The sequence below is a fragment of the Heterostelium album genome (genome assembly GCF_000004825.1).
Source record: "Heterostelium album PN500 unplaced genomic scaffold PPL_scaffold10, whole genome shotgun sequence".
NCBI classification, from domain to species: Eukaryota; Evosea; class Eumycetozoa; order Acytosteliales; family Acytosteliaceae; genus Heterostelium; species Heterostelium album.
The window spans coordinates 697,406-721,733 of NW_008805072.1; the positions used below are offsets into that span (position 1 = coordinate 697,406).

Sequence of the window (24,328 nt, forward strand, 5' to 3'; positions counted from 1 at the left end):
TAATAATAACCATTTAAATTTATAAATCTAAACTTATTTTGTTTTGTTTTATAATATAAATAAAGAAACATGTATAAATCTAAGACTATAAATATATATATATATATATATACTCAAAAATAATAATATATATTTGGTATTGTTTTATTATGGAATTGGAAATTGAGTATACAATGTTTTAAACATGGTCGATGATAGTTAACTGGTCTTAAAGAAAGAACACTCAATGATGTTGATTGAATCATTAACTAACTATGATTGTTATTATAATTATTGTTGTTGTTGTTGTAGGTTGAAAAGATTTATTTGATTTATTCAATCCAACTTGTTGAAATGGAATCTTGCTTATATATATATAATATAAAATACGAGTTGACTTACATTGATTATTGTCTACAATCTATAAATAGTCTTTACAGTTGAACTTAAATCACCAACTACTTTTGTGTTTTGTAACGATTCCTTTGGAGTAAATAAAACATTCTCTTGTCTATCCTTATGATAGGTAAGTGATTTAATTAAATTTCCTACTGATATATTGAATGCCAATCTACTAGATTCTAACAACTATTAATAATTTAAAAAAATAAACAATATATTAATTAAAATGCTATAAACTTTATCAAATAATAAAAATATAAATAAACTAATACTTACAGAATCAGGACATAGATCACTTAATGTTCCACTATAATCATTATGTTTTGGTTCATTGTTCAAAAGGAAATCTGTAGACAAACTATTCAAAGTTAAAAATGGTATTTGGATTGTACAATCACTTCGATAGATTGCATGTAGCTATTAAAAATAATCACGGATATATTTGTTGTTAGTTGATATACTAAATTAATTGCGATAATATTATATTAACATACACTCTCTGACAATGTTTCTTTTGGTTCTTTTGATTTTGATTTTTGTTGTGATACAGGTGTCGATGGTTTTCTGGTGATTGGTGACAATGGTTTGTTTTGTAAATTGTGTTTAGAGACTGGTGTTAAAGGTTGTTTGGGTGTTATATTGATATTGTTGTTGTTGTTGCTAGTCTTTAATAGCTGGTCTCTACTGTTACTATTGCTATTGGTTATACTATTATTTGATTTCAAAGGTGATGCCTTACTACTGCTGCCGTTGGTAAGAGGTGGTTTCAGTGATATTGGTTTCTGTTGAGATAACGATACATCTACAGATGATGTCGATCCATTACCATTTTGTTGTTGTTGTTGTTGTTGATGTTGTTGTTGTTTAACAACATTAATATTGTTATTGTTATTATTGTTATTTTGATTGATTAACTTTTTAACAACACTCGGTGAGCTTACACCGTTGCCGTTACCATTAGATTCCTTTTTAATATTACCGTTACTCGCACCACCACCACTGCTATGGCTGTTATTGTTGTACAGATCATCTTTACTGACAACAGTTGAGAAGCCGGCATCGTCTTTGGTGACTACAGTCGAGTAGATATCATCCTTTGATATTACAGTGGAGTAGTTACCATTGTCGTCTTTGGTTACCACGGTCGAATAGCTATCATCCTTTGATATAACAGTGGAGTAGTTACTATAGTTTTCGTCCTTGGTTACAACGGTAGAGTAGTTTCCATTATCGTCTTTACTAATTACAGTTGAATAGTTGTTGTTGCTGCTGCTGCTACTGTTACTACCACTACTATTATTATTCTCTTTACCAGTATGATTGTTATTGGCATTATTGTAATTCTCATCCTTGGTGACCACAGTCGAGTAGTTTGCAGTGTCTTCCTTTGTAACCACAGTTGAGTAGTTCTCTTCATCATCGCTATTCTTCTCAACGTATCCAGCATCCTCCTCCTCTTCATCATCGTAAAACTCTGCTGAATTCAATATATGTCTACGTTTCTCTATTAAATCTCCCAATATACTTATAGATTTATTGGTTTGAACAAATTCGTGCTAAATAATCATCATCATCATCATTATTATTTTGTTAGTAAAATTGTTGTTGTTGTTGATCAAGACAATATTGTAACAAGCAATGATTATTAATCATACCTTTAATAACTCTTCAGAAGTAGGTCTTTGCATTGGATCTTTAGTTAAACATTTCGAAAGGAAATCATGAAACTTTGGACTCCACTTTTCTCTATTCTGTAGGGTGGGTGGATCCTCTCTGGGAATCATGAAAATAACACGCATTGGATGTACATTTGCATTGGGTGGAATAGTCTCTGCCATCTCGAGAGCAGTGATACCCAGTGACCAAACATCGGCTTTTCCATCATACTTATTCTCCTGTATAACCTCTGGTGCCATCCAATAGGGTGTGCCAACAAATGTATTTCTCTTTGAGAATGTACTAAACAATTGTGCACTAACACCGAAATCAGCTATAATCACACAATTTGAAAATGTTTAGTATTCTAATCTAATAATAATAATACATTTCATATCATTTATAACTTACCTAATTTAACTTCACCTTTATCATTTAATAATATATTTCCACCTTTGATATCACGATGTATCTTTTTACAGTTGTGTAGGTATTGTAGTCCTTTGAGTGCTTCACGACAGATGAGTGAGATTTCGTCTTCACTCAGCACCTCGACGACCTGAACGAGGTCGGCAACAGAACCACCACCACAATACTCCATGACAATCCAGAGTTGGTGATCCTTAAAGTAACTGCCATAGTACTGGACGATGTTGGTGTCGTTGCACTCTGACAGTATCGATATCTCCTTTCGGACGTCTTTGATTGCTTCTTGGTCGTCGAGCGATATGATTTTGATGGCCACTACAGTGCCGTCGTTGATATTGATCGCTTTAAACACCTGACCAAACGATCCACGTCCCAATCGTTCCTGTCTCTGAAATATAGTGCCAGGATCCTCCGGTGAGATCGTCACTCCTAGCTTATCAGAGAGTTGCTTGACATTGATTGGTTTCTTAATAGCCATCATAGATGACTGATCTCTCATCCCCTATCAATTTACTGTCACAACAATCTATCTATCGATCTAATCTATCTATCTATCTAACTATTTAGTAGCTTACTAACTAAACCAAACCAAACTAAACTAAACTAATTATTTTTAACTTTTACTTTTTTTTTATTATATTATTATTGTTATTATTATTACTATTTATATCTAAATTATCTATCTATCTATCTATGCTATTTAAAAAGAACTATTTATTAAAACAATAAAATTAATAATGATTGATTTATGATTTATGTTTATTTTGATTGACTATATAATTATACAAAGTATGATATATTAATATGGTGATTTCTTATGATTGATGATTTATATTTAAATATAATATGATATGCAAATGTATGATTATTATAAGAAAAACTGTTTCATTAATATAATCGGGTAATATATCCTTTTTTAAAAATATTTATTAATAAGGTAATGAAAACGATAAAGATTACAACGAGACGATGAGGTAATAATTATCAACAAACACGACGATGCAAATTAATTAAGATCTTAATTTGATGATGATGTCGATGTGGATGGTGATGTTCGTTTTCGTTGTTGTACTATTTCTAAAAGTAACTAAATTAATGAACTATATATTATTATAAGATTTGAAAATAGTGTGGAGTGTGTTTTTCTTTAATTGATTATGATAATAGTTATTTTTATTAGCTAATGGTTTTTTTGTTTTTCAATTTAAATTGTAAATTATTTTTCCTTTTTTTTTTTTATCAATTTTTGTGTTTTTTTTTTTTTGGTTTTGTAATGTTGTTTGTTGGAGGGGCAACCATGCACACAGGTCATAACAAAAATCTAAAAAATAAAAAGAAAACAATTTAATGTGCAATCTAGATTCTAATCATTCCTACCAATCACAGTCGAGTCGATAGATAGAATCATTAATTTAATAAATGAAACAGTTTATGATTTTCCGACAAATTATAAAGTAAAGATATTGACCACCATTTGTTATTGTAGATAGATTATACTTTAAAATTAATTCTAGAACTTACTTTAGTTTTGTAATGTGATTATAATTATGTAATTATATTATATTATAGAAGGGTTGAAGCAATTCTCTGTAATTCTTGTTTCTGTTTCAATAAATAAAATGATTTTCTTTCTTCTTTTTTTAGTGAATGAGTTGTTGAAATGAATGAAAATTTTAAAATTTTCATTTAAAATGATAAAATGATAAAATGATAATATTAAATAAATAAATATTAGTATTATTATTAGTAGATAAAGAAAGATAAGATATAGTATTCTATTTTCTTTTTCATAAATATAAATATCATCAACCAAAAAGAACAAGTTAAACATTGTTGTTTTATCAATTTTTATGCACCACCAATCATATCAACAACAAAAGCACCCTTTACCAACCAACAACTTAATAAAAACTCACCACAACACATTGATTGATTATTTATTAATTGTTGATTTATCAAAGATTTATAATGCATAGTTAAAGTGTGTGTGTGAATGTGTGATTGTTAATGTCTATCAGTATAGTCATGCTACTGATATGTTATGTTGATACAATCTATTTATATATAATTATAGAATTAAACAATATTGCATTAAAATAGTAATAAATCAAATTATAACTAATCAAATATAATTAATACATATAAATTTCATCAAATAAATGGAGAGGACAGAAGGTAGAGAGAGAGAGGAATGAGTTTAAAGACAACCCAATAAACAACACACCACTTCAGGACATCAACACGCGTATATATAACACCACCTTAACACTAAACCACTAAAACACCGTCGTAAAAACACGAAAACACACTCACACACTTAGACAGACATAAACACACAAACCAATTTCAGAATCACCATATATATGATTTTATTTTTGAACATAAGACAAATATGGAATAAACATACCATACCAATATATATATTCCATTTTGATCATCATCTTCATTTCTTGAAGTTAATATTAACATTCATATGAATGTTAATATAGAATATGTTGTTGATCACACACAGTTATTGTCATCAATTAAAACAAGCAACATAAAAATTTAATTTTATCTGTTGGTTTATACAACAATACAAAATCCGATTGATCTAAATAAATCGTATCCATACAACAAAATGGGAACATTCAATCACTCAATCAAAGAATTGAATACAATCCCATTGATCAACGTAATCTTTGTTTTAAAATTAAAATGTATTTTATTTTATTTTATTTAAAAATTTCAACATAAATAGTATTAGCTTTGATAGTCCGAGATTAATATTCTTTTCATTACATTCAAATAATTTAAATATAAAATTTAAGTTTAAATTATCAACCCGATAACCTTTAAAAATTTGTAACACCTCATCATCAAAATCCGATGTAGATTCAGATTTTCTTGTTGTTTTTGTTTTTTTGTAAAAACTTTTCCGTTCCTAAAGGCGAAATTAAAAGTTTTAAAGGTTGTTTGCAATTGGAGGTGTGGTGTTGTTTGTCTTTTTTTTTGTTTTTTCAACAACCTGTTGGACATTGATGTAGGTGTGTCTGTGGTCCAGTTTTCACCAGGCAGCTATCGATATTTTCGTTGTAAATTTAGATTAATTTGAATTGTTTGTTGAATACGGAACTAATAATAATTTAGTGTGGGTATTGCAACCAACCTTTGCATTGAAGGATCCTTGCTTTGCAAAAAATCAATGAGCTGACACAACATTATATAGAGCCAAAATGGAAATTGTTGTTATTAAAGTATTTAATCAGGCAATTATTAAGCAATAACACATCAACATCATACATAAAGTTGGTAGGTTAGCGGTTACTGCAATCATTTGATATCACTATCACCTGCTACAATATTGATATCATTTGCACACGATGATCGTCAATAGGCAATAGCATTCTTTGCTCCTACCTACTAAAGTCATTAGGATTTTTTGATTGTGAATGATCCTACTCATCAGACCCTTTCTTTTTTTTTTTTTTAACAATATCCTACAACTTAATCAACATCATTTGTACAAATTCAATTCTAATTATTAATAATAATAATTATCACTATATATATATAAAATTTATTTATTTATTTATTTGTATATTTTTAAATTTAAATAAAAGATTCGGATTGATTAAGAGAAAAGTAATATTCTTTTCATTGTTGAATAACAACAAAACTTACTCAATCAGATAAAAAAAAAAAAAAAGAAACAAAAAAAATGTATTGTAGTCATCTAAACTTATTTATTAAACTTTCACTTTTGTTGGTGTTGTCACTTTTGACTACATCTACAAACTCACAACAATTTTTTTATACACTTGACCCTAATGCTACCTGTGAGCCTTGGGTTGGACACTCTTTTTGTACTGGATTAATTAAAAATCCAAGTAAGTATCTTTTATTCACATCAATGTATACATTCCATTTATCTAATAGAAAATAGGTTCTATATATGTTTCAACCAGTAGATCACAAAGTGTTATGGTTTCTCAAATCGATTTGATTCAGAGCTATTATAATGCTGCCACTTCACAATGTTTGGCTGATGACAGCAACAATCGAAAGTTTTTTTGTAATGCTGTCTTTCCAGAGTGTAAACCTCAAGGCTTGCCCAATAACAAAGTTATAAATCTAGGTGTTGGTGTTTGCCAGGCCAACTGTAAGCATGTCTCTGACTTGTGTATACCAGCTGGTCTTAATTTAGATGAGATAAATTGTGATCTAGTAAACTCCCAGAATATCTATAACTATCCACCCAACTACAATCAATATGATCTCAGTTCATACGGTGGACCGGCCAATGTTCAAGTGCAATGCTTGAATTCCTCCTCGACCGCACAGAATGGAACATTAGCACCTATCAATGGAACATGTCCCGATCCTTTGATTCATCATGTTACTAAAGACCGACAATCAGATCTCGATAAGGGATACTATCTTTTGGAGGGAATCGATTGTCTGATGCCATGTCCAGCGCCATTCTTTACACATAGTCAATGGAGTAACATGAGATTAATGATTAGTATTGTTTCACCTGTATGTCTGCTAATTTTAAAATTAATACTTTTAATTATAGTAGTTCTTACCAACTTTTTTCTTTTAGATATCATTTTTCTGCATTTCAATGAATTTAATAACTTATGTTGGATTGAATAGAAAATTTGATAGGCATGCATTTGGAATTATATTTCTTTCATTCTCAGTGTTCTTGATGACTTTGTCAGATTTGATATTTATTGCAGGTGGATGGGATTCTATTTGTCCAGACCCAGGAAGATTTGCTCGTCAATCTGACAGTAGTTGTGCTGCTGCCGGTTTTATTTTTCAATATGGTGTTGTATCTGCAATGCTTTGGTGGGCATCAATGGCATTTGATTTATGGTTAGTCATCAGAAAAGGTAGGTAAAAAGAAACAATAATAATTAACAAAAATTTTACTAAAATAATTTCTATTCTTCAAGTTCAAAATGTTAAATCTTATGTTAGATATTATATTAGTACTATCAATGTAATTGCAATCGTTTTGGCAATTGTACCTATTTTCGGTAAACAATATGGTTATGCTGTTGGTGGATTAGGTTGTTGGGTAATGGATGATGCTTGGCAGAATGGTGTATTTTGGATTCCTTTGTGTGTCTGTCTGTTTGTCGGTATTTCATTTATCTTTTTAATCTGTTTTGAAATCTATAAGGTAATTAATGATCATTAAGAATTAACAGGTGTAAATACATTTTATTAATATTAATTTGAACTTGCTTTTATTATTTATTTTCTACTGATAGATTGTAACAGCAGTCTCAAAAATCAATGGCAGAAGTAGTAAAATGAGAATTCTGAGAATGAATATAAAACCATTTATCATAGTATTGTTTATATTCTCTCAGTTTATGTATTGTTTCATTTACCATTTCTATGTTCAAGATAATATGGATCGTTACTATAATAACATGGCAGACTATGTGAAGTGTCTTGTTTCTACCAAAGGTGATCCAGCGTGTGCATCTCATGCCATTACAGTTCCATACAAGAGTCAAATAACATTCCTCTTCTTCCTACGTATCTTTGGTATTGAAATTCTTTTTTTCTATGGATTCACCAAGCGTACCAAAAAGATATGGTTACTGTCACCCGTCTTTAAGAACAGATTTGTCGAACTCATTAAGAAATGGGCACCTTCATTCTTCAGTGTCAGCTCAATCACCACCAATAACTCGAATCTCAACACAACCACCGATGGAGTCACTCAGCAAAATACTGTAGCCAACAGCTCCATTCAACTATCAGTGTCTGGATCAATGAGAACCAGTCAAATTTCAATGGTAACTTTAAATAGTAACATTGCAAACGACGAAGAGGAAGATAGAGAGAATAGCGATGAAGATGAAGATGATTAAATAAATAAATAAAAAAAATAATAAATTAGTATTTGTTATTTTTCTTTTTCTGGATAAATGATATGATATTTTTCTATGATTTTATTATTATTTTCCAGTTTTGAAAGCTGGAAATCCAGTTATTTCTCTACCGGTGATCAATGTATTGATATCGTAGGTTCCTTCAAATGTATGTACAGCCTCCATATCTACAAAACTTCTGGCAACACCAAAGTCGGTGACTATTCCATTGCCACCGAGCAATTCTCTGGCCATTGAGACTACTTGACGACCGTGTGATGTGTTGTGTGCTTTTAACAATCCAACTTGTCCGTAGGTAAGCTTATTTTGATCGAAAAGATGTGATATTCTTAGAGTCATAAGTGACATCGATTGAATGATACCGAGCATCTTTACCAAGCGCTCTTGAACCAATTGATACTTTGCCAGCGATTGTCCGAATTGCTTTCTCTCTTTTACATATTTAATACAACTTTCATAGGCAGAGCAAGCGATACCCAAAGCTATCCAGCTAGCAACGATTCTGGTAAGGAACAACGATTTGCCAGGTCCACTTCCAAAGTCTTTGGCTAAAGGTAATCTATTTTCATCTGATAATATACAATTCTTTAAATAGATATGTCCACTGTATTTTATAATAATATAAATAAAGTATAATTAGCTATTTGTTTCTAATTTTTTTAATGAAATATTTTACTTACTTTTGTACCATTCTCAATGCAATCTTATTATTTATGGTCTCAACAGTCATTCCAGGAGTATTCTTTTCAATGACGAAACCATTGATTAGTTTGGTGTCTGTGTTTCTTGCCCAAATGATAACAACGTCTGCAAATGGAGCATTTCCAATCCAACGCTTCTCACCGTTCAAAGTCCAGGTTCCATCCGAGTTCTGTTTGGCTTCACAGAAGAGACCGGCGGCATCACTACCAGCATTGGGTTCTGTTAGACCGAATGCACCAATCTTTTCCATCGATGCCATCTTTGGTAAGTAATATTGCTTCTGTTTCTCACTACCACAATAGTATATTGGCAACATCGATATAGTCTGTAAAATACCAAAGAAAGTAGCGATATCCGCACTCTTCTTTGCAAATTCGAAAGCAATCAATCCACATGAAACTGCATCAATACCCTTAATTGATTATAATGTTTTAATTATTTAATATTTAATTAGTAATTAATTAAGGTTTTCAAAAATAAATGGTTTCAAATTTAAACATAAGCATACAGGACAAGAATAACCTTTAATATTTGAACCAGCCCAATTCAATTCTTTGAGTTTAGGTAGTAAATGCATTGGAAACTCTGCTTTTTCATAGTATTCATTTACCTATTTCGTAATACTATATTAATATGGTTCAAACAAACTAATAAAAAGGTACTTACAATAGGTTGTATATGTTGTTCTGCAAATTGTTTAGCTTTGTTTCTAATGTCCAGTTGATCATTGCTAAGTAGCTGTGTAATACTGTAGTAATCTAGAGAATCAACATCATTACTTTCAGTGTTTGAACTGACTTGATTTGTTTGTAAATGATCAGATAATACTGATAACCTTCTATTAATTTGATCTTCCATTATTACTAACTATTAATAACTACAATAATCAAAAAATGAAATGTTGATTATGAAATGTTGTTGTTGGATTTAAGAATAAAAAACATAAAATTTAATAAAAATCTAGATTTTTTTTATAATTTTCTACAAATTTATATATTACAGAGAGTTTACGTATTCTACACTTTCTTTATATAGAATCAATCAAAGTTATATCAATATTTTTTTTAACAGATAAAGTTTTTATTTTAAATATTTCAATTGGTTTTGTTTTTTTTTTTTAATATGTGTGTAGGAGTGACAATGAATCAGCAGCCTTCTTCCTTACCAATGGTGATTTTTCAGAAAGCAAAGAGATGAGTGATTTGGTAATAATTGTTGGATTAATGGTTGTAGTGATTCTCTTATCTTCAGAGAGATTACCCAAAATGAATCCAGTTAGTGTTGCTGCATTTCCTCTGAGTACTGTCCAATTACTCTTATAGTATTCAAGTGTTGTCATAATAAAGTAATTGATTCTATCAATATACAAAGCAATCTGCAGAAATAATAAATAAATAAACAAACCAACCAACCAATTAGTTTCAATTGCTTTAAAACAACAATTATATGAAAATATATTAATAATTACCAATAACTTTGAGAATTCATCCAAGAACTCATCATAATCAAGTGAACCATCGACATCAAAGTTTCTTCTGTGGAAAAATATCTTGGCTTCTTCGGTTCTGAGGAGTTTAGAGAGGTGACGCAAAGTAACTTTACAGGCATCACGAACCAATGGACTCTCATCGTTGAGATGCATTACAATTGCCGGTAGATTGTAGTGAATCTGTTCATAGAATGGATCTGCAGCCATTCCCGAACCGAATCTCCAGAGACTACCAAAGAGGGTGAACGATGCTGCACGGATTTCATTGTTTGGTTTCTCGAATGCCGGTTTGATACGATTGCAAATGTTGACGAGAATCGGGGCGACACGAGATTCATTGACGAGTGTGAAGATCTTTGAGAGACCCAACATCGATTCCATTGCCATGACTTCGTCGGCGTCGTCGATCGACGATGAAATTGCATCGATAACGGTTGGTGCATAACGGTTGGTCTGCTCCTCGCCGGCACTGACAATGTTCGATAGACCCTTGAGTGAGATCAACTTGACGGCTGGCTCTACCAATGCATTCAACAATGTGTTGATGAGACGCTGGAGTAGCTCTTTGTCTTTGGTGTGGTTGATCAACTCTGAGAAGACAGCGATAGTGATGATACGTTGAGGAATATGATTGGCACGTTGATAGGGGATCAGGTATTCAAAGACACCCTTGATGAGATCGGGATGTGCTATGGCGAATTGTGCTGTGATCTCCTGGATGGCGACGTGGTAGGTTGGTGTTTCGAGTCCGGTCATGCTTCCCTTGGCCTCGATGGCCTCGAGAATCTCATCTTCCTTGGTGCACTTGAAGAATTGACGGAATGAAGCAACCAACTGTTGCGAAGGAATGATCTGAGTTCCTTTGGCCTTTGGGTTGGATGCTGGTGGGTCGATAGTTGCTGGCAGCGAGTTATTGGTGGTACCGGCACGCAATGCCAACGTGGAGAACAACTGGCAGTAGTAGGCACCTGCAACATCTGCAAAGTCCTCAACCTGAAGAATCTCACCAATCGAACAAGTGGCAGCCAACGCAACCAAATATGGTTGTGGAATTGTCTTTTTCTTATCCTTTGGATCTGGTTTATCTTCATAGACCGGTTTATTATTCAAAAGATCCATCAAATGAGTGATTGTTGGTACAACTAAATTCTTATCCTTTGCAATGATTTGTAAAGATTTAATAACATGACTAAAATTAAATTTGAAATGGTTTGTTAATAAATAAATCTAACTAACTAGATAGATATATATATATATTTACATTGTATGTGGCATTGGGAAATCAAGTAATACAGTAAGTACTTCAATGAGATGATGATTTGCAAGTGAACGAAGTGATACGAGTGTACCGTTCATGGTTGTGTCAGAGGTGATACCTTCCATGGAACCAAGTAAACCTTTAACAAGTGTTGGTACGTAGTCAATCAATTCACCACCACGAGATTTAATGAGACCGTTAATCATAATACATGAACCATTGGTACTGAATGTTTGAAGATCTTGTAGACCCTTCAATGAGCACTCCAAGAACTTTGGAATCTCCTCTAAAACAATCATCTTTGAAATGATACCAGAGATTTCAAATACCAATGTAAATTGTTCGTTGACATCAGTAGTTGTAATACTCTCTTTAATCTGTGTCAATGGATGAATAATATCGATTGGTTTAACTCTACGAACTTCATGTGTAGCATTCTTTAACATATAATCGATATCTATATATCGTTTTTTTTATAAACAAACATCTATGTTAATAAATAATAATAATATTATTATTTTCTGGTATACTTACATAACATTAATTGAATTGATTCAACAGCGTATTTACGAATGATTGACTCTGGATCAGTACATCTTGGTGTTATGATGGCCATTGATGCACCAATGTTTTCAAACTTCTTATCGGTTGGTAGCTCCTCGGATTCAGTTGAGTATTCAATGTACTTTTTGACGAGATATAAGATACAAAACATTGCTTTCTCACGAAGATGTGATTCCTTTGAACGTGACAATGGGTCGAGATACTGAATCAAACGATTCAAACAAGCGATGGTTGGTTGATTGAAAAGGATGGTTGAGAAGAGGTTGTTGATTGCCGTTATCATTTGGTTGACTTCGGTTTCGTCGGATGGTGTCTGTCCGTTTGGTTGGGTGGCGTAGAACTGAAGGAGCAAGTTGATCACCTGTGTCTCGAGTTCCAATGGAACCATTGGCTGCAAGTTGATCAGAGTGGAACAAGCGTTGACACCGTCGATCTTGACCTGTAGGTTGACAGAGGGTGGTGGTGTACTCATATAGCTGAGAAGCAACTTGAACATCTCATCACGCTGCTTGAAAATATAGTTTGGAATCTTGTCGGCGTGCAACGCCTTACCAATGAAATCGATCATCTTGATTGCCGAGATCTTCTTGGGTGGCTTCTTCAAGAGCGTAATCGAAGGTTTGATTGGATTCAACATGTGTACTTCGACACGCGACGACAACAACGATGGTTGAGCATAGGTAGCTGCATATGCCAAACTCAACAACACACAATTCTTTATACCTTTTGGTCCAGACTTTTTAAAGAATCCACCTTTCTTTGCCATAGAATCTAAATAAAATAAATACAAACACAATGAATAATGTTAGAACTATATAGTTGTTTCTCCTTCTACAATCTGTTAAAAACCAAATAAACTCCTCTTACTCTTTATGAAGAAACCGATTTTCTCTAATAGGATATCGAAATGAGATGCAGCACAATAACCAAGACCAATTGCACAACCTTCGTTTTCAAGTGGGTTGGTGTAGTCGACAGAGTTAAACATCACTTCGATCTTTGACTTTACGAATTCCTTGTGTGAGCATTTCTGCATGATAAGACCGAGTTGTTTGTAGAGCGAACGCTTCAGGATTGGATCACGTTTGTAGTGATCGATTTGGTCGGCCAGAGCACTACCGAGAGCGACAGTCCACTCGTCGTCAGCGGCATTCTTGATTGTCTCTGAGAGCAAACGGAGAACCAATTCCTCCCATTGGTTACGATTGAATTGTTCGAGATCGGGTTGGTCAGTGAGGAAATTAGCGAGTTTCGGTAGTGTTACATCCCACATGTCGCAAATCGATGGATGTAGAATGGGACCGATGGCACGCATCGCCTCCAGGATTCTGCTACCGAGCTCACCACGACGGTGTGGAGTTGTCAAGAGTACAAAATAACGTGCTATGATCTGTGTTGGTTTTGGAAGATTAACTTCCTTGTCGAAATCGATGTAATAGTCCTCTGCTTCGGTCTCACGCTTATTCCACGCGATATGACCGAGACAACGCGCAACCACTGCTGCCGCGCCAGTCAAATCGACTGGTGTCACCGACTCAAAGAGATATGGCCACAGTACCAAGTCCATATCGGGAATGGTTGTAGTAATCAAATGTAGGATATCGTCACAAATCTTTCTAAATTCAACCTCTGTAACGGTCTCTAGTGGGTCGACCTTCTTCTTCTCCTGTGTTGCCGGTGCAGGCTTGCCAATCTCGACGTCGGTTGAGTAGCTCGATCCACGAATAATAAACTCAATGAGACACTCTCCACCTTGCAAATGAATGTAACGATGTGATGCCATGGCAATAACTGCCTGTGCCAAGTGTTTCTTGACAAACAACGATGTCTCTGTTTGAACGAGTGGCTTGACCGCCGAGAGGATCAAACACTTTTTCTCCTCGCCAAGCTCATTGTCCAAACGTGTGATAATGTGACGCAAGATCGAGAGTGATCCACCACGCGAACGACTGTCCTTGATCTCCAAACGCTGCGATAAGAAGTGAACGAGTGGATCGGAGAATCCACGTCCGATAATCTCAAAGCAACGAAGTACTTCATTGAATGTCTTGAACGACGATGGATTATTAAAGTCGGGTGTCACACAAACCAATGGATGCAAAGTCTGGAAGATCGCTGGAAGTTGTGGTTCCAGTTGGAGACGAAGATTGTGTTTGATGCATTGCTCGAGGATATTGGAGAGTGCCGAACACACTGGAAGCAAATCCTTCTCCTTCTTGAACATTGGTAGAATTCCACCAATCAAACGAGTGACTTGTGCGTCGAGTTGCTCGACCGCCAAGATACCACAGATCGATCCAACCGCTTGGATGGTTACAAGACGTACTTTTTCATGATTGCTACTGAGCCATTTGCTGAAAATCAGCTCCATTGCCGGGTAGAACTCTGAGCTGAAGCTGTAGAGGTGAAGATTGGGGTCGGTGATGTTCGAGACGTATGCGACGATCGCCTCTGAGAAGTTGCCGAGTGCAGCAGCGAATACCCATTTGATGTTGTCGAGCTTGATCGATGCAAGCACTGGAAGCACACGCGACAATACGTCACGGATACGTGGAACCGTTGGAAGTGGATTCGACGCGATAAAGTCACCGAGTGTTTTCATGATGAAATAGTGTGGAATCATACCGGTTTCGAAACGTTTGACTAGCTCATCCATAATCTGTGTTGGGAAGCGCAGACCGAGTGACACCATCAGTGAGGAGGCCGCTTGCTGCCAGTCGGGCACGACGTCCTTGTCACGTGTCATCTCTGAGATCGACATTGCGATCAGTTGCAGTGAGAGTGCCTCTGTAATGTCATCGCGACGCTCACCCAGAATCTGGTGAACCGACTTCAAGATGGTGACACGATGGCCCAGATCGATCTTTTGATTCTTATTGAGGTATTCGCAAGCCAATGCCAAAACAGTGTTTGGCTGACGAAATCCGATTTCATAGATCGATGCAATCACACTGTTACGTACACTCTCATCAGAGTCATTGGCTGAGAACAGCAATGAATTTACAATATTTTCAATGACCTGTGTTCTTTGTTGTTGGTTTTTTTTGACATTTCTTTTTTTTTTTTTTTTAATAATTTATTTTTTTAATATCTGATTATTATATTTTTGAAAAAGAAAGAAAATGTCAACCTTTTGTAACCTGTTCTTTATCTATCTATCTATATTCTACAAATCTTTTAAATATTTAACTAATTAGATTTTGTCAATCTAAATCTTTGAATTTTATATATTTATATACTCTTAAAAAAAAATGTAAAATACAACAAAGTTCTTTTTTGTGTTGATTGTGTGCTAAAATATAAATAGATATCTTGATGTATTGTTATATATATATAGAAGGTATTACAAAATATTAAACTACAATAAATAATTTTGTACAACAATGAATATTATTTATATATAATTGTCAATACTATCTATGTAATATTATTATATTGTGTTGGTAGTATTAACAATCTGAATGTAAACTGCAAGTGGACTTTGATTTTTTTTTTTTTGATTTTTTTTTTTCAAAATTGAAAAATAATAATTAAAAAATTTTTCAAAAGACAATTCTGAGCATGCTTAAATTTATATTATTGTCTTGGTATTCTGATCACTCTTTGAAAAAAAAGAAAAAATGATATTTTGACTAGGCTCATGATCAAATAAATAAAAAATAGTACTTCTTTTGTTTAATTTTGCAAATATATTCTATCTTTATTTTATTTATTAATAATAATAAAGGTTGTTGTTTTTTTATAACAATGAAGTAGTTAAGTGAAAACCCAACCAAATAGATTTAGATTTCGACGGCGGTCATAGTGACTAAAAGTCTACTCAGGTAGAGTCGTTTTTCTGACTAACTCTAGAGTTGATATTTCAGTGTCTCTACTCTTGATTTATGATGAGTTGACTGAATCAGAACATTCTGAAAGTGTTTTATAGATTTTCATTCACAATTCAAAGCTTTTTCAGTCAAGATTTTCATTAATCTTATTCTTTTGAGTCCATTTGAATAACTTTTTGATGACAATTCTATGTTTTTCAAACAATTGGGTGTTAGATAAACTTTATATCAAATATTGATATCATGCAAAAACTTACTTGGAGCTCTTTGAACATCGTATGAAATCATTGTGTCATTAATATTATAATCAAACATTTTAATAGAGTGTAAATTAAATTAATATGATTTTCGAAAATAACAAAGCTAAATATTTATTTATTTGTCTGTGATAATTACCAATGCTTAGGTTATCAAGTATTTATAGAAGACATCCTTTGAGAAAGTAATCAATTTGTCAATCGTGTAATTGTCAATCATATAATATTTGTTTATTACCTTGCAAATTTTCAATCATGAATTTGTCAATCGTTGATTTTTTTTTTTTGTTGACAAATTTGTCAAAAAAAAAAGTCGATATTTTTCGAATCGGATTCAAAGCCCAAAAATAACACAATAGATGATAAATCTTTATTTATTAAATATATATGTAAATGAAAAAATTGTTTTATTTGATCTAAATTTTGTTTATCAAAGTAATTACCTAACCTAAACATTAAACTAATAAATAAAAATAAACTTTGTAAATTTTGTTGATTATGAACACACCTCAATGAAAATAAGAAAAAAATGAAAAAGATGATAAACTTTATAACTAATAATCTTTGTGTGTGAAATATTAAAATTGTTTTTATTTATTTATTTTTGTCTATTCTCAAAGTAATTACTTAGATCAATAACAATTTTACAAAAAATCAAATATATTAAATTAAACAATAACAAGAAAAATGATTAATTTGATCCAAATCATTAATATTATAAAAAAATTAAAAAAAAAATCAAAAAAAGTTAAGATATTAAAAAAAAATGATAATAATAAAAAAACAAAATTCAATAATTTTCAAAAAAAATTAATAAAAAAAAGTTTGAAAGGGTTGAAGTTGGTCTTTGTGAGAAAAAAAGCTCATTGTGCCCCTGTTTTTAGTGAGTTTTTTAATTCAAAAATATCAAAGGAGAAAATTCCAAGAATGTTGAAATTTTTAAATATCAAAATTTATTTGGAATTTTTGTCAAACAAAAGCTAATGTCAATCTTTATTTAAATTTAAAAGCTCAGTTGAAACTCCATCATCAACAACTTATTAAATCATCTATCAATCAACAACTTATTGTTTATATCTATTCTATTCCAATTAATATATACAATTATTATTTCTTAACACAAATAATAATAATATATTAAATTTTTTTAAACAACTACTTTTTCCTCTCAACATCTAAATCTCTGTTTGTAATCTTATATCTATTTTCTTTACTTTTCTTTTAAATAACATATATATAAAATGGCCACTCCATCTACAGTCATTAGAATCAAGCCACACCAATACATTCATGTAAGTAATAATTAATTAATATGATAAAGTTAAAGTTGTATAAAAAAAAAATTATTAATCTTTTATTATTTTTTTATCTTTTTTCTTCTTTTTTTTTTTTACTATTAATAATAGGTATTGGATAATAATACAAATGTAACTCGTGTTGAAGTTGGTCCACAAACATTCACTAGATTGGATCATGAAAAAGTATTGACTGCTACCCCATTGCCAATGATTTTGATCCCACCAAGAAACTATTGCATTGTAGAGAATCCAATTATTAAAGATAAGGATGGTAAATTGGTGATTGACCAATTCCAACAACCAAAGTTGCGTCACGGTGATCAAGAGATCCGTTTCGCCCAAGATCCATTCCCATTATACCCAGGTGAAATCTTGGCTGCCGCACCAGTCCCACTCAACGTTGTTCAAGCCAACAATGCTTTGCGTTTGAGATGTCTTCGTGACTTTGTTGATATTGTCGATAAGAAGGAAGTTGTTCGTGTCGCTGGTGACGAATGGTTGTTCGAAGGTCCAGGTACCTACTACCCACGTGTTGAAGTACAAGTTTTGGAGGGTGTCAAGGCTATCATCATCAAGGAGAATCAAGCCTTGAAGTTGAAGGCTCGTCTTACCACCAAGGATCGTAAGGGTGTTCTCCGTCAAGTCAACGAAGAATGGTTGATCCGTGATTCTGGTGCCTACTTACCAGGTGTAAATGAAGAGATCGTCGGTTTCGTCCAAGCCCTCGTTTTGACCGACCGTATCGGTTACCACTTGGTCGCCTTGCGTTCATTCAAGGATATCTTTGGAAAGTTGAGAAAGGCCGGTGAGGAATGGATCATCACCTTGAAGGACTGTGACACTTATATCCCAGATGTCAACGAGAAGGTCCTCCGTGACGTCAAGGCCATCACCTTGACCAACCGTCAATACTGTATCGTCGATTCTCCAGTCGACCCAGCCACCGGAAAGAACTTGCTCGGTCACCAAGATCTCCGTAAGGGTGAACGTACTTTCTTCTTGTTGCCAGGTGAATCATTGGTCAAGGGAATTCAAAACGTCAACGTCTTGTCAGAAGATGAGGCTTTGTTGCTCTCTTCCACCGAATCCTTCCAAGACAAGACCGGAAAGGAGGTCGTCAACCGTAAGCCAGGTGATTTGTGGATGATCTACGGTCCATGTGACTACATCCCACCAATTCAAGTCGATATTGTCGAGCGTCGTAAGCGTATTCCACTCGACGTCAACGAGGGTATCTACGTTCGTGACACCAAGACCGGTAAGGTTCGTTCTGTCATCGGTTCCTCATACATGTTGCTCCCTAACGAGGAGAGATGGGCCAAGCCATTGACCCCAATCGTTGAGGAACTCCTCTCAAAGTCTGCCACACGTGACGTCAACGAGGAGCACAACGAAGTCGACCGTGACTCCACCAAGGTTGTCACCTACCGTGTTCCACACAAGGCTGCCGTTCAAATCTACGATTACCGTAAGAAGGAAGCCCGTGTTGTCTTTGGTCCAGAGTTAGTCATGTTGGCCCCAGACGAAGAATTCACCGTTCTTTCATTGTCTGGTAAGATTCCAAAGCGTCCAAATCACATTCGTTCACTCGCCCTCTTCTTGGGTCCAGATTTCATGACTGACTTGATCACCGTCGAAACCGCCGACCATGCTCGTCTCTCATTGAAGTTGTCCTACAACTGGGAGTTCCAAATCGACAGCGCCAACCCATCCAAGTTGTTTGCCACTGCTGATTTCACTGGTGATTTGTGTAAGGCCACCGGTTCATTGGTAAGAGCTGCCGTCGCCTCCTCCACTTTCGACAACTTCCACAAGCACTCTTCAGATATCATCCAAACTGCCGTCTTTGGTAAGGATGAGGAAGGTAAGCCAAACAACCGTTTGGTCTTTGAAACCAACGGTTTGGTCATCACAAACATTGACGTTCAATCTGTCGAGCCAGTCGACCAACGTACTTTGGACTCCTTGCAAAAGTCTGTCCAATTGGCTATCGAAATTACCACCAAGTCACAAGAAGCCACTGCTCGTCAAGAAGCTGAACGTTTGGAGCAAATGGCTCGTGGTGAATTAGATCGTCAAAAGATTCTCGACGAAGCTGAGGCTGAGAAGTCTCGTGCCAACTTGGTTAAGTTGCAAGCCGAGTCAGCATCCGTTGAATCCACTGGTCAAGCTATTGCCGAGGCTCGTGCTCGTGCTGAAGCCGCTTTGATTGCCACCGAATCTGAGGTCAAGAAGACCAAGTTGGAGTGTCAAGCTCAAGAAATCGAAGCCTGTGCTGAGCTCGAAGAGGAAGTTGCCAAGCACGAAGTCGAAATCGAACACACCAAGCTTTTGAACGAATTGGAAGTCTCCAAGGCTCAACAATTGGCCGATATCGAAGTCTCCAAATTCTCCAACCAAGTCACTGCTCTTGGTACCGACACCATCAAATCCATCGCCCAAGCTGGTCCAGAGATGCAAGCCAAATTGCTCCAAGGTTTGGGTCTCAAGTCCGTCTTGCTCACCGACGGTTCCTCCCCAATCAATCTTTTCAACACTGCTGCAGGTTTAATCGGTGGTCCACAAACCGGAAACGTTGAATCATTCGACGAATAAACAATATGACGACCAAAAAGTAGTAAATTAATATCAACAACCCATCAAAAAAACAAATCAATGATATTAATAATATTATCTAGCAAACTTGAAAATTAATACTTTCAAGATGAATATATAAATAAACAAACTTTGTAAAATATATCACAAAATATAATTTTTTTTTTGTATTATTATTTTTTTTAAATTCAAATTTAACAGTTGCTCAAACCCTTTAATGATCTCTTTAAAAAGATTTATAGTGTTTGCTCAAATTACATTAAAAATATAAACAGTTGATACTTTTTTGTTTTGTTTTTTAATTATCTGTGAACCTGTAAGCTTCTGTGAACTCAAAATCTTATTTTAACAACTCTATTTCACAGTTTACCTTTCATCATTTGCGCGAAATTAGAAGATGCCTCAAGTCCAATGTGTGAACAGAAAATCTAAAAGTAGACGGGTTTAAAATAAAATATACAAATGTATACAAGTAGTTTTATCACTTCCTCTCTGAAAAAAAAAAACAAATCAATTTTTTATTTAGATTAATAGTTATTGGAGAATACGACTCTTGCTTGAATAATGGAAGCTAATTCTTTACAAAATTCTTCAATAATAATAACAGAATTGAGAAAATCAATATTTTTTTGGTTCAGTGTTGAGAGAATTGAATTTGGTGGGAATTTGTTATCATCATTAATGTTGGTAATGTCTGTCATAAATATTCTGAATTGGTCCAGTATCTCATTGAATGAATTAAACGATTGTGATTTCTCTTCAATTTGTTCAGACAACTAGAAATATTTGAAATATTAGTTTAATATGATCATAAATGTTATTGATGAAAGAGCTTACATTTAACAAAATAGAGTATAATGATAGTTGTGAGAGAGAGCTTGAAGTTTCATCCTCTTGCTGTTGTAGTTGTTGTGATGAAATGATCGGTGACATGGTGCTAAGCGGACAATGAACTAAATAAGGATAGAGTTGAGGACATGGATAGTAACAGAGTTTCGATAGAATTCCAGTAATTATAAAGTTTAGATCGATTGGTAGATTGACCATATTTCTAACTAGTTTGAATATTTCTTCTAAGAATGGCCCAATTTGATGTTGCTGTTGTTGAGTATTACTATTGTTATTATTATTGTTGTTGCTGTTATTGAAATCATTGTTTTGTTGTTGAGTGCTAGCTACTGCTGGTACTGGAGAAGAGGATGATGAAGATAGTGATAAGGGTGATGATATTGAGTTTGATGATGATGTTGTTGTTGGTGGTGAAGATAAATTTACATTATCACTATTTGACTTTTGTAGTTGGTTGGTGTTATTTGATGGTGTTGTTGGTTTAAATGAATTTAAAGTGATTGCTACTGTATTGTTATATACCTCCTTTGTTATAAAGAGGAAATTGGGTGGCCACTGAGCACATGCCGAACTGTAGAGTGATACCTGATATCTGGCATCGACCAGATAGGCAGAGTAGCCGTTTGTCTGTGAAGATGTCTTGTTTTGAAAGATATCTGTTAATCCAGTTTCAGTTCCGTGCGATGGGATGTTGGTATATCGATTTCCAAACAAAGTCAGATAGTTGGTGATTGACTTTTGTGCCTGCTGTAATGTTGCAAAGTTTTGATAGGAGAATCTGGTGTTCTCAGGTGATGGAGGTGGTAAATTCACCAATATCAAATTATAAATGACTACGAAATTATGTAAACCTATCAATGTTGAAAATAATCTTAAACATGATAACGATACCTAAAAAAAGTAATAACAATGTTAATAGATTTGTAATAACCAATTTTATCATTATTAATTCCAAATGTGATACATACAATATAATTTGGATGTGATATTCTCTTAATTAAAGTAGATCTAATAATATTGTCATCTATATCGTCATCTGTAATGCTGCTGTTATTATTATTATTATTGTTATCGGATGATGACAATAGTTGTTTTCTATAGTCTGTCGGTTTAATTAGATCACCAACAAGGAATGTAATTATTTTCTGTGCGATTGGACCATGAAGTAATGATAGGATTTCACGTAGATACAACATTGCTGTGGCACAATGAACATCATCTGTATGTAATAATGCTGGTCCCAGTGTATCTGTAATAAATAGATCCTCCCAAAGTTTAGTTATATATTCACCAATATCCTAATATATTAAAGTAAAAAAAAAAAAAAAAAAAAAAGTTAGAATATATTTATAAATATTAATAGATAGGTAGTTAATACAAACATTATGTTTAACAGTTGATAATGAACAACAAAAAGATACTCTTGTCTTGTAGTTCTCTAGTATTGATAGGTTTTCGGGTGCAATGGGTGGACCTGATTTACAATAGTTAATCGAGGCTATTGTGGGTGGTAACAGTTTGTATATCTTGAGTAACTCTGTCATTTGTATGTTAATGAAATTGATGTGATTCAAAAGTGCCAGTGGATCGGCGGCAATAAAGTCAATCTTGTCATCCTGTGATTGTTTCAATGGCGATAGAGGTGTTGGTGAAATCGGTGAGAGTGTAGGTGATGTGTTGTGGCTAGTCTTTGGATTGATACCATTGGAGTTGACACTCTGCTGCTGTTGCTGTAGTTGCTCAAGAGAATCGATCAATCCCTCTTTAAACTTGTCACGTGCATGATTCGCTTGGAGTAGTTCCGTGGTGATGCTGGTCGCAGGCATCAACTCTAGACACTGAACCAGAGCTTTTCTGGCACGCTCGCCAACCGATCCCACCGTCCAGAGATGATGGAGCAGTCCTTGATAAACAATGAAATGCGCACCATACGGATACTCCACATCCTGGAAGAATCCAAGTAGTGTTGGATACATCTTTAGTTGTTTCGTTAGTACCTCGAGAAGGTTGACAAACTCACTGTCGTCATTCGATTGCTGTTGTTGTTGCTGAAGCGATGCCAGTCCAGGTACTAATCTATTCAGCTCGTTTGTCAAGTGTATATTCTGTTGTTGCTGCTGTTGTTTCCTGAATAGCTGATGCTGCTGTTGTTCTCTAGTTGTAATGATCGCTCTTATCAACCTACATATTGGCTTGTGCACACTCATATGTGGTAGCAATGGCAATGACAAATCACTTAGTAAAATAGTAGTAGTTTGTAATACCAATTTTCTAACACCTGTTGGAGTCTAAAGTAATAATAGATTATCACATTATTAATTTGTTTTTTTTGTACACATTATATATACGTAATTAGATATCATACATCTCTTTCACCTAATAAACAAAGAGTTTCCAATATTCTATTCTTTAAAAAGAATTCCAAACATGGACCGGCATCACCAGATTTATTTTCCTCTATCAAAAGTGATACCATCGATATAATATGACCAGGTAACTGTAATTCATGGAAACTCTCAATATCATCTATTTAATTATTGTGTGTTGTGTTGTTGTTGTTGTTTTTTGTTATATAAATTTTGTATGTTAATAAACAACAATTCAGATCTACTCTTAAAGTAAAGTAGGATGATGAATGATCTTACAATTTTTATCGATATAGAAAGTTTTTATTGATCTCCAATGGTTCTTGAGATCATCTAAATCGGAATGATAGGTAGGTGCTAACACTTCACCTATTGATGATAGAAATCTTTGCATTGCTATTACCTATTGATGTTTTACCTCAGCCTATGAATAAACATGTACTACTAAACTATCAATATCGACCATCAATTAATTACAAATATATATGATTATTATTATTATTAGCTAATTTAAACTATTATGATAGATATTATATAATAATATATGATAATAATCAATGAATTTTAAAGAATAATATATCAATAAAGGTGTGTGGGTGTGAACATAAATATCATTTCATAATAATTTTACCAAAAGTTTGTTGATTTTTTTTTTTTCATTTTTTTTTTAATTATTTATGATTATGCACCTTTTCCATCATCGACCTTACCAAACTTCTTCTTTGTTTTTGAAGTTTCAAATAAAATAACAAAACAT

At 33.7% G+C, this 24,328-nt stretch overlaps 6 protein-coding genes across 6 annotated transcripts; 2 read left to right on the top strand and 4 right to left on the bottom strand.

The window, feature by feature from the left end:
* Positions 1 to 311: 311 nt before the first annotated feature.
* dst1 (serine/threonine-protein kinase) lies at positions 312 to 2,944 on the bottom strand (the record flags this gene model as incomplete). The annotated part of the gene is made up of 6 exons (XM_020583040.1): positions 312 to 344; positions 418 to 567; positions 658 to 798; positions 876 to 1,937; positions 2,037 to 2,371; positions 2,449 to 2,944. The coding sequence occupies 6 exons, from the start codon at positions 2,942 to 2,944 to the stop codon at positions 312 to 314; spliced, it is 2,217 nt and encodes a 738-aa protein (XP_020429821.1).
* Positions 2,945 to 6,166: 3,222 nt separating this feature from the next.
* fslA (G-protein-coupled receptor family protein) lies at positions 6,167 to 8,342 on the top strand (the record flags this gene model as incomplete). Its single annotated transcript, XM_020583041.1, has 5 exons — positions 6,167 to 6,335; positions 6,392 to 6,984; positions 7,052 to 7,346; positions 7,410 to 7,639; positions 7,731 to 8,342. The coding sequence occupies 5 exons, from the start codon at positions 6,167 to 6,169 to the stop codon at positions 8,340 to 8,342; spliced, it is 1,899 nt and encodes a 632-aa protein (XP_020429822.1).
* Positions 8,343 to 8,429: 87 nt separating this feature from the next.
* PPL_12304 (putative acyl-CoA oxidase) lies at positions 8,430 to 9,923 on the bottom strand (the record flags this gene model as incomplete). Its single annotated transcript, XM_020583042.1, has 4 exons — positions 8,430 to 8,967; positions 9,044 to 9,477; positions 9,574 to 9,675; positions 9,732 to 9,923. 4 exons carry the CDS (start codon positions 9,921 to 9,923, stop codon positions 8,430 to 8,432), a joined length of 1,266 nt encoding a protein of 421 aa, XP_020429823.1.
* A 259-nt stretch (positions 9,924 to 10,182) lies between these two features.
* PPL_12305 (uncharacterized protein) lies at positions 10,183 to 16,521 on the bottom strand (the record flags this gene model as incomplete). The annotated part of the gene is made up of 7 exons (XM_020583043.1): positions 10,183 to 10,440; positions 10,534 to 11,743; positions 11,816 to 12,269; positions 12,347 to 13,147; positions 13,244 to 15,358; positions 15,639 to 15,668; positions 16,464 to 16,521. The coding sequence occupies 7 exons, from the start codon at positions 16,519 to 16,521 to the stop codon at positions 10,183 to 10,185; spliced, it is 4,926 nt and encodes a 1,641-aa protein (XP_020429824.1).
* A 1,183-nt stretch (positions 16,522 to 17,704) lies between these two features.
* Positions 17,705 to 20,356, top strand: PPL_12306 (major vault protein; the record flags this gene model as incomplete). The annotated part of the gene is made up of 2 exons (XM_020583044.1): positions 17,705 to 17,755; positions 17,870 to 20,356. 2 exons carry the CDS (start codon positions 17,705 to 17,707, stop codon positions 20,354 to 20,356), a joined length of 2,538 nt encoding a protein of 845 aa, XP_020429825.1.
* Positions 20,357 to 20,883: 527 nt separating this feature from the next.
* PPL_12307 (uncharacterized protein) lies at positions 20,884 to 23,965 on the bottom strand (the record flags this gene model as incomplete). Its single annotated transcript, XM_020583045.1, has 6 exons — positions 20,884 to 21,132; positions 21,194 to 22,096; positions 22,174 to 22,503; positions 22,588 to 23,493; positions 23,571 to 23,731; positions 23,851 to 23,965. The coding sequence occupies 6 exons, from the start codon at positions 23,963 to 23,965 to the stop codon at positions 20,884 to 20,886; spliced, it is 2,664 nt and encodes an 887-aa protein (XP_020429826.1).
* Positions 23,966 to 24,328: the final 363 nt, after the last annotated feature.